We start from the raw sequence: 14,906 nt of genomic DNA on the forward strand, positions 1-14,906 counted from the left end.
TCCTGTCTTCCCCCACCCCCTCCCTTTGTTTTCATTTTCCCGGTCTTGCTGCCCGTTTTCCTGGACATCACGCCCCCTTTTATTTTTCGTGGGCTTGGAGCCCCATTCTGCGGGTTTCTGCCTGCATCCCCCTACCTGGGGGTGAAGGCCGGGGCACGTCCCTGTTACCTGTCTCTCCTTGCGGTCGCCTCGTCCTCACTGCCATTCTATGTAACACATTTCTTTGGGAATAGAAACTGGTTTTGCAAAAAGCTGGATGTACATGTCCGTTTCGCTAGCGTGGCGCAGTTCAAATTAATGAATAACCTTTTGGTTGCACCTTCCTGTCACATCAAATGCCCCTGGAGGCAATGCAAAATCAGTAGGAATCTTTGCTCACGCCTGCCACTAAATAGCCCCCTCCCAATATATCAATGGCGGTTGTTCCAAAGTATTCGGATTTAATTGTGTGTGGGTATCCAGAGAACGTGACGTGGATATAGCTCTTAAGCACAAGGCTTCAGACGCTGACTTCCTTGTATGTTGTATCACTTCCCCGTCAAAAGAACATTGAAATGATATTTCCAGTGACATAAGTTTAGTCTCTTTGATAGCCACTAGAGGGCAGGCAAACATCACATAATGTTGCAGGTTAAAGCATTCTGGTTTGAACACACTTTATATGTCAGAGGCACCTGCCACAGAATACCCGCTGTTGGGTTTGGGAGGGAGAAATCTTGGGGTTTCCTACTGGAATGCATTTGACTTTTTCTTGACCCAAGTGCTGTTTCTTTCTAGAAATAAAAGTGGGCGTGGAACCTGCTTCGTGGGTTTGAAGCACCGTCGAATGACTGGTTTCCATGTGTCATAACATATTTAAAAGATTTTAGGGTGGGGCTTGGAGGAGTTATTTAATGACGTTCGGCATTATTGTTTGCGTCAAAATGGGCTACTTGTCGCCCTCGCCGCCCCCACTTCCGGGGCACAGCCAAGTGAGCCCCAAAACGTCGTCACAGCTCCAATTCCGCGGCACAGCCAAGTACCCGCAACGCCCCCACTTTCGCAGCACAGCCAAGCCCAGGTGAGCCCCAAAAAGCGTGGTTTCCGGCAATCCAGCTCGTTCTGCCCCTTCAATACTCCCTCTTTCCTTTACACATTCTCTAAGCCGTGGAACTCGGCCAACACGCACTTACAACCAACGCCCCAGGAAACAGTTATTAAACCTGACGGTTAAACCCCGGGCCTTTTCCCGGACCCAAGAGTGTACACGCTCTCACAAAAGCAAGGCCGCATTACCTTTCTCAGGTGCTTCAAGTCCCGGGGGGCAGAGGATTAGTGTCGGCAACGCCTTGTTTACTTTGTCAGCATAGTTCTGTTGCTGTCTGTGCTAATAGCCCAATACACTCCTTTGGCTGGAGAGACAACTTCTGTCTACGGACCTACACAGGCTGGGCCGGCTGAAGATTTGTGGGGGCCCATTTCAGTATGATGTCTGCCCCCAATAGGGTGACCAGATTTAGAAAGTAAAAAACCGGGACAGGGCAACGAACATAAAAGTAGGACTAACTCTTGAAAGTGGCTGTCTAGGCACTACACTTCAGTAGCGGTTGGAGGAGAATGGGGTTTAAGTGGTACTGTTCAAATAAACACATATTACAATTAATGGATCACTCATTTATCGCAAACTAACACTATCTGAAGTCGTAAAATGCAGCATTTCTTCTGTGCAAGCTGTGCCTGCCAGCTATGAAGAGCTACTACCAATAATCCAGGACCACTGCAGTTTCCAATGGATACATAATCTTGACAAAGCGGGACAGAGCTCCAATTTCCGGGACAGTACCGGCAAAACCGGGACGTCTGGTCACCTTAGCCCCCAGACCCCCTTACAAAAGGCTGTGAGGCACCCGTGCGGTGCTTAAATAATAGTTGGGACAAAGTAATGCTACGGGCATGTTAATCGCCGGAGATCATCCCAGCGCAGGCAGCCGGCGGGGAGCTGAAACATTCAGGGCCTGATTCATGGAAGTGTTTTATAATGGCGCAATCCCATAGGAAAATATTCCATGAATCAGTCTTTAAATGTCCACCGAAGAGCTAGTAATTGCTCTTAGGAAGATTATGTTATGTTATTGTCACTTATACCATACACTACTGCCATGTTCACGGTTTCCAGGCACTCAGGTGGATCTGAAAAGAAAAATGGTTGGGATGGTTGATTAGTAGGGTTGGGAGAGAGAAGCGCAAGAGAGCTTTGATGTGCTGTTGGCTGCTTCTGGTCAGAAAAAACGTACACTGTGTGTTGGTATGATTTTGGTTGATTGACATTTGTGTGCTTTTTTGTGGGTGGTTGTATGCAGCTGTTTTATGTGCGTCATGGATACTGTGGAGAGTTAGTAGAGTGCCTGTAGTTTGGGTGTTTTGTGGCAAGGGTCTGCTTCATGTTACCTCTTTGTTGGTATGATTTTGGCTGATTGACATTTGTGTGATGTATTGTGGGTGGTTGTATGCAGGTGTTTTATGTGCGTCTTGGATACTGTGGAGAGTTGGTAGAGTGCCATCAAATTGGGTGTTTTGTGGCAAAGGTCTGCTTCATGTTACTTCTGTGTTGGGTGGTGGGTAACTATGCAGAGTCTTAGAGAGTTTTTAGCAGGATTAACCAGGACTTATCTGGGTTGTTTTGGCGTTGTGTTATCCCATTCGGTTAGACTTGTTTTTGTTGAGTTCAGATGTGATTTTTTCTCTGGGTTGTCCGGTTTCGTAGATTTCTCTTGATGTGTATGGCGGGAATTCTCTCTATGGGGTACTTTCTTCAGCTTGGCGCATTAAAGAGCCATGTTTTTAATAGTTTCCTGAATGTTAGGAGATCTTCTGTTGTTTGTATTTCCTTTTTTTTTTTTTTTTTTTTTTTTTTGAAAGCTACAGTTTTAACATATAGAGAAAACTTTTGTTTCAAATGGTCACTTCGAAGATTGAAAAAAAAACAAAACAGCATCCCAAAGGTTCATCACAATTAGTTCAAGGTTCGAAGGTTCAGAAATTTCTTTGAGGTGATTGATTTTTGAATTAGCTAGAACTAAAGCTAGCACGATTCTTCATTCCTGAGTAGACTAAGGACGACAAAAGGAAGATACAAGGATAAAAAGCAGAATTCAAATGCAATATAAACAAGCTTTGTCTCAAACTGCCAACAGATCGGTTTCTGATCTATTAAAAGTCTAAGCACAAATGCTCTCAACAGATTCAAGTCAGAAAGTGACGAAGTCACACCACAGGCCCTCGTGGGGCGTGCCTAACTTGCAAACACAGTTAACATGGAGATTGAAGCAATATATTTAAGTAATTTACGATGGCACATACGTGTTTAACGTTATTGCCACTGGAAATTAGTCGCCACCAAGCCTCCATATCTCCATCTAAAGGCGCAAATTGGCTCAGGTGCTTTGAGCGTAAATCGCAGGTGGCTAGACAATCAAGAATTAGATGTTTTAAGGTTTCAGTGGACCCTTGACAAAAACGGCATAAATTGTCCTTCAGCGAGGCATCCTTTCTTTGCCATAGAATTTCCTTTGTTCTCAAAATATTCAAACGAAATCTCAGGAACTGCTCGCGATAATGTCTCGAGTAGCAACGCAAAAGATAGGAAGATTGTACGTTTAATTTTTTGTGGTCAGGACTCAGCCATTTTGAAGAGGCCAATTTCTCGTGTGCTTCCAGGTTGATGGTCCATGCCCAGCTATCAAATTTTCGTTTCGCATGTTGTGGTCGTTTGAACAGATCGTAATTGCCAATTTCCGCAACATCAGCCCAATGTTGGACTCTTAAACGCCAATGGTCTAGTAAGGAGGCCCTGGTGGAGTCGTCCTCACCTGAGAAGATACAGTAGGCCGCTGGTTTGCTGTTTTCTTTCATCTTTCGCATCAGTGCAATTGATTTCCAGATCATATGGCTATAAAGAGAGTTTAAGGACAGTTCATGTCTTAAAGTGATCACAGGGACACACTTCGGAAGGTTTAATGCACGTTTCCAGAAGCAACCTTCAAGCTGGTTCCAGGTGTTTTCATTTATGTGCCAGCTAGCTTCTGCACCAAAGGTCAGAATCGGTACCACTTTTTGTAGGTAGAACATTATGATCGGAGTTAGCGAAAATTTGCCGAAGTTTTTGTTTATTTTGGCCGCTTGAAGAGCCAGCCCTAGACATTTTACTTTCAGGGCGTCCACCCATGACTTTTCGCAGAGCGAATTATTGAACTGCACTCCAAGGTACCGTATTGAGTTTACTAATGACAAGCGCTGGCCACCGACCGCCCAATTAAAGGCTTTATCTTTCTTGCTTCTCACATGGCCAATTGTCACAATTTTTGTTTTTTCAGTGTTTATTTGAAGCTCATTAGACGATAAGTAATCGTACAGACAATGAAGTAGTCGCTGCAGTCCAACTTGTGTTCGATCCAGCAGCACCAGGTCATCAGCATAGGCGATGTATCGTACAGAAGTCCTATGTAATTTCGGAGGGAAGCAGTGGGCTTGATCTAAGTGGGGCTGTAGATCTGCTAAAAATAATTTAAACAGATCAGCTGCTAATGGGCACCCTTGCTTTACACCTCTTGTTGTTGTGATTTTATCGGATAGTTCCCCAGCCTTATTCAGACGTACTCGAATTGAAGTATTAGAATGTAGGGCCATGATAGGATTGAGTATACCAGCTGGACATTTCCATCTTAATAATTTTAGCCACAGCAGTTTACGATTTATACCATCAAAGGCTTGCTTCATGTCAATGAAGGCCAGATGTAGCTTGGTATTTGCTTTTAAGGCTTCTAGTTTCAGGATGGTTAATATTGAGATGTTTACATCGACGCCAACGCCCTTTGAGAAACCAGTTTGACGGTCATCTAAAATGCCAACCTCACAAGCCCAGGTTGCCAATTTTGATCTTAGATTTGATCCGAAGATTTTACCGATCGAATCAAGTAGGGCGATCGGGCGATAGTTTTCAGGAGAATCCCAACGCCCCTTTTTGTGGATGGGAACAACAATTGCAGTTAACCAAGACTCAGGCAATGATTTATGTTTGGTGATATTCTTGAACAGACATTCAATGAAAGGCGCCCATTGCTGCATGTTTTTTTTTAGCATTACGTTACTGATCAAATCTGGGCCAGCTGCACGCGAGTTCTTTAGTAATTTAATAGCGTGGGTTATGTCCTCAAGCGACATTTCTGTGTTCCATGGCTCACCTTTGGACCTAGACTGTAGTTCAGGTTCAAAAGTTTGGCTGTTAAAAACTTTTGAGAAATGTTCGGACCAGACGTCTGCTGAAATGATGTTCTGTGTCGAATTCATGCTGTTTGCCTGGCCTATGTTTAAAATTTGCCATATATCGCGTGTGTTTTTTGTCAGCATATATTTCATCATTAATTCAGCGCGGTCTTGCTCTATTATCATACGATTGGAAGTAACCCAGTTTCTAAACAGCGTGCGTCTGTTTCTCACTTCCACTGATAATTTTTGCTTTGATATGTTTCTGTTTTTTTTTTTTAGACACCTCAAGTCTCTTCTTAGCTCTCGTTTTTTCTCATGCAAGAGCTTGCAAAATAGATGTTTATGACTTTTTTGTTGTATTTTTGAACCATTAGGATCGGTTGTATGTATCGATAGAAGGGGTGTGTAATCTATCCCAATAGGCAATCTCATGAGCTTCTCAGTTAAGCAGCCAATCTGGTTAAGACTAATCCGCAGCCGATTTCCGCTCCTGTTTGTTTCGACGGGCAAGTTGTATAAATCTGTAGGAATGGCAGTTGACAAGAGACATTCAAGGTTTAATAGTCTATGGTCGCTATTGGACATGTGATGGACATGCAGTGAGTTGATCTTTGGCTCAAACACTCTTGAAATCCAAAAATAATCGATGATACTATGTTGGTGCTCTCTATGCCAAGTTGGTTGTGCAGGATTATCACCTTTGACTGCACCATTAACCATTATACAATCACGTATTTTCATTGCCTTGGACCATTGTTGAGCTCTGACTCCAATCTGATCTTTGGGAATCAGATAGTAGGTCTGGTCCTTTGGAGCATATTTAAACCAGGTGCAATTTAAGTCTCCGCAGCAAATAATTGTTAAATTGCTGTGTTTTAAAATTGTGTTATCCATTAGAGAGCATACAGCATCTATGAGTACCTTCGAGCTGATATTAGCAGCATTCCAGTAGCAGTTTATGATTAGAAGCGATGTCCTTCTTAAGTCAGCGTTGTCGCACATTGCGTGCATAAGTGTACCTTGAACAAAAGGATTGGGATTAAATGCTTCTGGTGTGGACCAGTTTTGTGACAGGCGAACCATAGTTATAAGTCCTGCGCTTGGGCGCCCATGGGCATTTTTGATGGCTGGATTGATTAAGGTAGTAAAGCCATCTCTCAGGGGGGCCTCAGACAACCAAGTCTCCTGTAGACAGATGGCAAACACCTTTTCGAGAGGAAATTCAAAGTCATTAAATAAGTGGCAAAACCCTCGAGTGTTCCAGGAGAGAATTGAATGAGGGGCCTCCGCTGTTGTCAATCATGGCTAAACTTGAGCATGTACTCTCGAACGGCTCACATAGTTCTTCTTTTGGGGCTTTATGTGGCCGTGGGTACCTACTGTAGTTATATGTTTTCGGAAGTTTGCAACGTCTTCAACTTGTTTAGCGAGCAGTTGCTTGTCGGACTTCTTATCGGAATTATTTACGATGTCAGTCTCAGGTTCACTTGAAATTTCGAAGCCAAACATCAAGAGGTCGTCTGCAGCTTTCAATAGAGTATTACGAACTCCCCATGAAGCGATGTGTAACAGAACGGAATCAGAGCATTGCTCTGTTACATATTCAACTATTTGGATGTCCTCAGTGACAATCAGCTGCAGAGGAGGAATGTGTTTGAACAACCTTAGCACATTAGTCCGGTTCAAATTTAACTCGTTGTCATCACCCAGAATGTTTTGTAATCTCAGTTTATGATTACTTTTTGATGTTTGCCGGGAACTTTTCTCAGCATCCTTGAAAATAGCAGTGAGCTGCAATTTGCGCTGATTTAGCGTAAGTTTTGGGTTGAGACTAAGACTCGTTGGGGCAGAGTCGGCAGGCCCTCCTTCCATCGCACACCGCCTAGAAGAAAGCTCAACATTTCGCCTATTGGAGATAACACTCTTAGCCGGAAAAGACTTATGGCGCAGAGGCTGAGGCGAAGGCAAGCTTGCCTCGCCGCACAATTTAGACCTTTCGTCATCACCTGAGATCGAATAAGTTGACAAGTCACATAGGTCAATCGAAGGAGAATTAACTGAAGCGGCAGAAGAGCGGTCCTCCGAAATTATACGCCGCCGCTTCACTCTAAGTTTCAAGGAAGAGGGATGGCCAATGCGTTGCGTCTGTACATTTTCAGTGCAAGATTTCATGTTACGCTTAAATAGGCCTACTCTAGGTGGAGTGGATAAGTTCCTGATGAAGCTTTTTGTGGATGAATGTATGCCTTGCTTTGGATTAGGGCATGATGTCATGGTTTTTCCCTTTCTCAAAGGGACTGTGGATTTTGCATTCTGCGTGCCAACATTCCTTTTTGGCACCACACCCAGATCACCTGATTTGGCTGGACCTGAGAAAATGCCGAATGATGAAAATGGATTATTAAGTGGAGCTAATTGAAGCGCTGGAGGCTTTGAAGAGTCAATGTCCTTTAGAGGGTCTGCGTCGATAACTACAGTTGACTCACTTTCTAGTAAAGGTTGACTTGCATCAAATGAAGGTTGTGGGATTACCTTTGCCAAGTCATTTGTGCTTGAATTTGCTGTACGTGCACTGGATATAGAAGTATTTGCTGCGTCTTTTGAGTCAGAGTTCTGTGAGCTTACAGCCAAAGAAGGAGGCATCAAATGAATATTCTTAGCCAATGAACAAGTGTGCTTACACACATTAGCTTTTCCGATTGTGGTAGATGGTGATAGGCTAATGGCTATATCTGCAGTTAAATCCTTAAGATCTGTTAACAGGGTTTCATTCCTCTTTTGATTAGTTGAGATGACCTCGCTGATATGCGATTGCCAACAAACTCTCAAGCCTTCTTCAGGTTGCATTTGGTCTTTTGAGAATGTAATGAAGTTATCAATTCTTTCAAGTTTTGACATTAGGTTCAATAGCATCGCTCCTTGATCGCGAATGGTTTCATTTATAGACTCATACAGTTTTACAAAAGGAATCATTGCTTGCGAGGAAGCAGCAAGCACGTTATTGTGAATTTGAATTGCAGCGGCGACTGATAGACTGGATTTTGAGCTTGGGGTTTTGCAGGATTCATTGGCAAGGCTTGAGTCATGTGATAAGTCCTTGCTTGGAGTGTGGAGTGCAGGTAAAGACACAGGAGTCGTACTCGCACTCACTCTTTTTTTACTCAATTTCCCATCTAAACAGGTGCCCGCTTGTTGCGGTATATGAGATTTCTTTTGCTGACCCTTCTGAGGCGAAAACTGCGACGACTGACGTGCCGGCGCTGAGAGTGCACTGATGTCAGGATCTGAGGGCTGACCACTCAGGTTCAGTGCTGGAATCCGCACTGTTAGACTGGAGGTGTCCTTCATCGGGGGAGCTTGCAGAGATGCATCGGAACTGTTGGTAGGAAAGGTTTTTGGAGGCACTTTAGGAGTGTGGCTTATATGAGGAGCATTGGGCCTCTCCGGGCACTCATATTGAGATGAGCGGGCAGAGCCAGAACTGGCAGGGAATAAGTCTGCACAGTTAGTGTTTATCGAAGTAATTGTGTCACGGCGGGAATCTGGCTGTGGCATCCAGTGAATATTGGAGGCAGAAGCTTGTAAGAGCATTCTCGACTCTTGAGTTGAGTCGTCTTTTGCACGTGGACCTTCAAGGTGAAGAGCAGAATTCTGTGGACAGAGCGTGATGGAAGATGACGCTTCAATATCTTCTGCATGTTTTGTCGGAAGGCTAACTTCGTTCGATTTCGCAGCTCGAGACAGGGCAAGAGAAGGAGCAGTAGATGGTTGTTCCTGGACTAAAGTATCTGCACACATGATTTCCGCATCCGTTAAGTCGAAAGGAAAAAGGGGGATATCGCAAGAAACAATTTGCAAAGAGGGGAGTGCATCTTCCGGGCCTTCCTCCACAGGCGGGGCTGGATTTAAATTTGCGAGAGAGAGTTGCGGTATTTGGCGTAATACCTTTTCTTGGATTACATCACTGTGCGTATTACTCAATGAGGTATCGGTAGTTGAGGGAATTGAGTCATGGTTTGCTGCAACATGTACTTGAGCGGTTATGTTGTGAGAAACAGCAGGTGCAATTAGATCAACAACTTGCTTGCTTACCTTTGCACAAGTCTTAATTTTGCCTGGCATGGCAGTCCAGGGGTTCAACATTCGTCGCTGTTGTAATGTATTGAGTCTTGTCTGAGGGCCACGAGCCGGAGAGGGCGCCGCTACCTTTGGGATGTCGACCATGTTCCAGCGGCGTACCAGCGAACCAGCAAACAGCCAAACAGCCGCTGTAGAAATGCACTCGCCCTTCACTCACGAGGGCTTAACGCCGCGAGGGCGCTTGGGTCTTGATTTTGTAGGTTTCCACCTGGAGGGGGCGGGGCTAGGTCCACGCCGCACGCCGACTTGCTCCACGGCAACCAGGCAACCAGGAATGCAGAGCGTCGAGGAACAGCAGTGACTGGAAATTAGTCACGCAAACGCCAAACAGCCGCTGTAGAAATGCACTCGCCCTTCACTCACGAGGGCTTAACGCCGCGAGGGCGCTTGGGTCTTGATTTTGTAGGTTTCCACCTGGAGGGGGCGGGGCTAGGTCCACGCCGCACGCCGACTTGCTCCACGGCAACCAGGCAACCAGGAATGCAGAGCGTCGAGGAACAGCAGTGACTGGAAATTAGTCACGCAAACGCCAAACAGCCGCTGTAGAAATGCACTCGCCCTTCACTCACGAGGGCTTAACCTTGTATTTCCTTTGGGGGCGACTTCGAGAGTTTTGCCGCTATGGACGACAATGCTGATCCCACGAAAAAAGTGTTTTGCGCATTGCTTCCGTTCGAGGCGCATGTCATTGCTGGACCTTAGTGTTCGTGTTGGTTTGTAGATGGAGATGTTATCCTGTATGAATTGGTGCTAATGTGGACGAAACTGATTAAAAGGCATCAGGGAGCTACAAATGCTGCTGGATGCTTGGCGTCAGCAAAGGCAGCCTGTAACGTGTGTGTTCCCCAAAGTGCACATTTAAAGTCTTCACTTAAGGTGACAGCTGTCAGCAAAGGTACCTGCTACTGTGCACACACAAAGCACACTTTGATTGTCATGAATTAAAACAAGTAACATGCTTCTGTGTAGTAAGACTACCAACCGAGGCAGCTGCTCAGGGCCCAGAAAAGTTTGAAATGCCCCGACACCATCCCTGCCTATAGTATTGAAAAAGTCCATAGCTCTGGCTTGCTATGTTCTATTGACGTGTTTTGTGTGCTGTGCGAGAAGCTATCTGTTGTGTACAGTATAAGAGTGTGGGTGCGAGAAAGGGGCAGTACAGTTGCCTTTTACTGTGTTATCTGATTGCTCAAGCGGCACAGTGCACTTGGACCTATGCTGCATTTGGAGAAAGCACTAGTGCGCCTACTACGACTGGGGTATGTATTTGCTTTAGAGGGTCCAATCACTTGGCGTGAGAGTCCTATTTTTTGGTGAAGAGGGGTGTTGCTCTCATTGGGGTTGACATCTTAAATGCGCCCCCAAAACCGGCAGCCATACTCCAGTGCACTCCACATAAGAGGAAGCAGTGCTCCCCATGAACCCCCTGTCCAGAAGATGAGTAAAGCTGTGTTTTGGCTCATGGATGCATGTGTGGATGAACACAGGGGTGTGTGGATGGATGAATGGGCAGGTTTGCGCGTGGACGTCAAGCGTTGTGGCCAAACATTCCCACCACATACAAGAAACGTGGGTAGCCAGTGATAAAGTCGCCCGGGGAAAGGTCTCCAGGGGGCAACATTCCCCCAAAGTTGCACTCAAACACTTTCTTCAATAATTCTAGGGCTGGAGTATATAACTGTAAATAATACCCATCCTAGAATGTGTGGGGGAAGGCTTTTGGGGGCGCAGGGAAAAGAATCACCTACCTGGCGACTTTTTTCCCAGGCCACATGTTCACATGGAACCGGTATTTGTGTTGTGCCCCGGGATATCTACCTAATGGCAGATATTGGCATAGCATTTTCACACCCACTGCATTGCAGGTATCGGGGATATACCCAGTTACTTACACAGTATTCCTGATAATGCCAGGGTACACCCGTGCATACCTTCATTGGTTGCACATTGCCATACCATGCTCTGATACTTGCATCGTAGGGCGTGTCTTGCCAACATATGCCCCGGAAGTGACGTACCATGCCAAGGGGCCCTCACATGCCAATATAGCCATAATAGGTTCAGGTTCTACCCATCGACACACACACACACACACTCGTGTGCACTCCTTCACCCTCATATTTGCATCCGCATGCATACAGACACTCGTGCAAGCAAATGCACACAGTGTCATGGGTCTGCCGCCCTGCCACCAGCTGGCATTCCCCACAGACCCCCAGGGGTTCCGTGTTCGTTCTGTTTCACACCCGAACTCTTGTGCATGTCTGCACACCATTTTCTGAATGTGCTCCATTCCGCAAAATGTGTTACTGGATTTCACATTGCACTCCCAATGCATTGTGGCCGATGTAGTGTTTCATTTATGCAGACTCTGCATACGCTAAGGCCAGGGTGTACAGTCCTGATGAAAGCACCCGGGCCGTTATACTCACCAATGTACCTCCTCGTGGGTGCTTATCTAAACCCTCTGCGCCTGGAAGCCATGTGTCTTACAACCGTGTTCCCTGTGGAACCCATGCCACTCTTAATGCGGCTTCACGGCTTCCTGCTTCCCCGTTGGGCCCCAGCCCTCGCCAGTTCTCGACAGTCTGTTCCTGTTCTCGTACTAATCACAGTTGCACCCTAGCCGATAGTAAGGCGCTATGCGGCGTGGCAGTCTGTGTTTCTTTTCATTTTCAGGTGGCACCACTTTTGCATCCTGCATTTCCAGTGTCTAACATTTAGCGCCTGTTCTTGTCCTCCTAGATGATCAGTTTCCAGCTTCAGTTCTGCTGTGAGAGCGAGCCCTCACTCCGCTCACGTGTGCCCTGTGCTTTCCTTTGCCCTGTTTTAATATTCATTGATGCCCAGCCCAAGTCCTGTGTCTTGGGTCCAGTCCAATGTGTCCCTTGAGTTCTTGTCTGGCTACCTTGGCCCTTGCCTGTCTCTACTTCTGGACTGTTTCTGTCCACTTTCTCTTATGTGTGTTTGAGTCCAGGCCTTGGGTGCACTGAAAGGTTTAACTGCTGAAGAAAGTACAGGGCAGCCTGTGCTGTGAAGAATGTACACTGGAGGTTTCCTCTTGAACAGCGCCACGAAATGACCCCTCCGTGCACAGCACCGGCTCCTGCACTGATCTAGTGGGCGGTTAAGAGGAGAAAAGGAGGGAGCAAAGGTCTGTGCCAGCTTGGTGATTTGGCTGTAGCCACTCCGGCAAATTGCTATCAGTCTTGACATGTCCTTGTTTTAAATAAAAGGCGAATTGAATAGTAAATATAGATATGTGTGTGGTAAGAATCCCAGAGCAGGTGCTTACCCCCGAGAAGTGCAGCTACTCTCCCACCCACTCAAAGGACTGCTGCTGGGAAATGTCGGTGCTCTTCAGACCGAGCATGGCCTCTACTTGCCCATTCATTGCACTGCAGCAGACGCCCTTAATGCACCAGGGTCAGTGGTCAGCAACACGCTGCAAGACATTGGTCTTTGCACTGTGCCAGAATGGGGCAGCCCAAGGACAGGGTGCATGCTGGCTGGCTGGCAGGCCATTGGACCCCGCGTGCAGAACCTGTAAAATAAGCAGAAGTGATCAGTCGTCATTCAAAGGACGTCAACAGGATACAAAACAAAAAGATTGTAGGGAGTGCTGTGTCAAAGGGCGACAACAAACATCGCTAAACATATATGTAACGACAATTGCAAGACTACTGTATGCAGTATTGCCTCAGTCCTTTCAAACTTCTTGAGGTACAATGTCACCAGATCAAGGGCCAGGGGCCCACAGTGGAGCGCTATTGACAAACATGGAAATGAGGTGCAGATTCAAGGCTGTGGGAGGACGCAGCCTACCTGGTACCTTCATCCTGGACATGCACCTAGGGGGTGCTGCACTTCTACCCTTTGACCACAGGAGGCACTAGTCTGGGGTGCTTTTGATTTTTGTATTCATATCTTTTGCAGGCATAGACCAAAGCAAATGTTGTCATCGTAAATAGACCAATGAAATGTAAAATGCTGATGTTAATTTGTTTGCCTTCATTTCACTTGTGCATCGTTAGCTTTATGGGGATCCAAGTGTCTTTCCCTTTGCATCCTGGGGTGCCAGTAGTGTGTGTTTCTAGAGGGGAGTTCTAATCTCTGTGGTGTGTAGGCGTTTCTTGTGCATTGCATCCTCAGTTGCCAATGTTGTGTATCATCAGACCGGAGACTGACTCTGGGCCATGTCTCTTTGGGTTACTCTGCCTTGGCAGGGTATCGTGCTTCTCCCTCACCTGCTCTCAGGCCTCCCTTTGCCCCCCTCTCCTCTTCCCTCTTAGTCTCCTCTTTCTCTCCTATTTCACCTGATGAGCTCTCTAGACAACTCCGCACTTTGAAAGTCTCATCCAAACTGGTGCTCTCCTGCTCCTCCTGAACTACCAAGGACAACTTTGCCTCCCTTGCTCCAGTCTTGGATGATTCTGCTATCACCTCTTTGCCACTGGCTCCTTCCGGCTGCTCCTCAAGCACTCACCTGCGCACTCTGTCCTCAAAAAGCAAGTGAACATGTTCACCTGCACTTAATTTAACCTTCTCCACCCTCCCGCCTGAGCATTACCCTTCCTCTCTTGCCTGCACTTCTCCTCCTCCCCCTCCAATTCTGTTCTGCACTTGCATGCTCTGAATTGTGTCACAACCTAGTAGGAGCATCATTGTATTGTTTTTTTCATTCCCTGTACCCCCCCCCCTTCCTTGTCTTGATGCGCCTTGAAACACCATTTTGCTATATAGGCGCATTATAAATACTCAATAAATAAATAAATAAATAAATAAAATATCCCTGGATTCCAATGTTGCATGCTGACAGATAGGAGGATCTGTGCCACTTCTTCACGTGTTGGGGTTCCTTGAAGGTGAATCCACCAATGAACCATACCTACTTGTGACGAGTTAGTGGTCCTTGGGGAGTGCTCCCCTCAGTGCCAGTGCATTGTTTACTGCTAAACAGAAAACCAGGCGCCATTGTGTCCTGCATGGTCCTTGGAGGGACATTAATGATGCTTGACCAGGGACTGTGTGCCTCATTACAAGTTTGGTGGTATTCTGGTGGTAAATCCATGAGATTAGTGCCAAACGGAATTACCGTTACTGCCACTTTGTCCGGCGGAGTTACTACCAGTTTACAAGTGGTGGTATGGGGGTGTTAGTCCTCATTTGTGGAGTCCATAGGACTCCATAGGGATTTGAGCAGTAATTCCGCCGGCGGTAAATTTGCCAATTTTTGACGGTATGGCAGCCGAACTACCTCTAGTTCTACCTCTACTTCTGCTGGAGGTGTTTCCCCCAGCTCACCGCCAATAGTCTACGGTAGTGCTCTGGTTACCACTGCATTACCGCCACTTTTCCCCACTGTGCCTATTTTTCCCGCGTCACCGTAATTGTAATGAGACCCGTATGAAGCATATCAGCTTAGTTAGCGCTCTTTCGGGGGGGGGGGGGGCATGCCTCAGTGCCACTGCGGTGTTTACTGTCAAACAGGAACCAATGTGCCATGTCTCCTGTGTGATGCG

At 46.4% G+C, this 14,906-nt stretch overlaps 1 protein-coding gene across 4 annotated transcripts in view; it reads left to right on the forward strand.

Moving 5' to 3' along the window:
• The window catches only part of LOC138473240 (caspase-7-like), an 865,808-nt gene that overhangs the window by 503,456 nt on the left and 347,446 nt on the right, over positions 1–14,906 (forward strand). The window contains exon 1 of one of the 4 annotated variants that reach the window (XM_069611853.1): positions 898–1,060. The exons of the other annotated variants lie outside the window; for them this stretch is intronic. Coding sequence (XP_069467954.1) covers positions 924–1,060 — 137 coding nt within the window. The 5' untranslated portion in view covers positions 898–923. Of the gene's footprint in view, positions 1–897; positions 1,061–14,906 lie in introns of those variants that run through there. 4 annotated transcript variants of the gene reach the window in all.

The sequence above is a fragment of the Ambystoma mexicanum genome, chromosome 8 (genome assembly GCF_040938575.1).
Source record: "Ambystoma mexicanum isolate Mex_15411 chromosome 8, UKY_AmexF1_1, whole genome shotgun sequence".
NCBI classification, from domain to species: Eukaryota; Metazoa; Chordata; class Amphibia; order Caudata; family Ambystomatidae; genus Ambystoma; species Ambystoma mexicanum.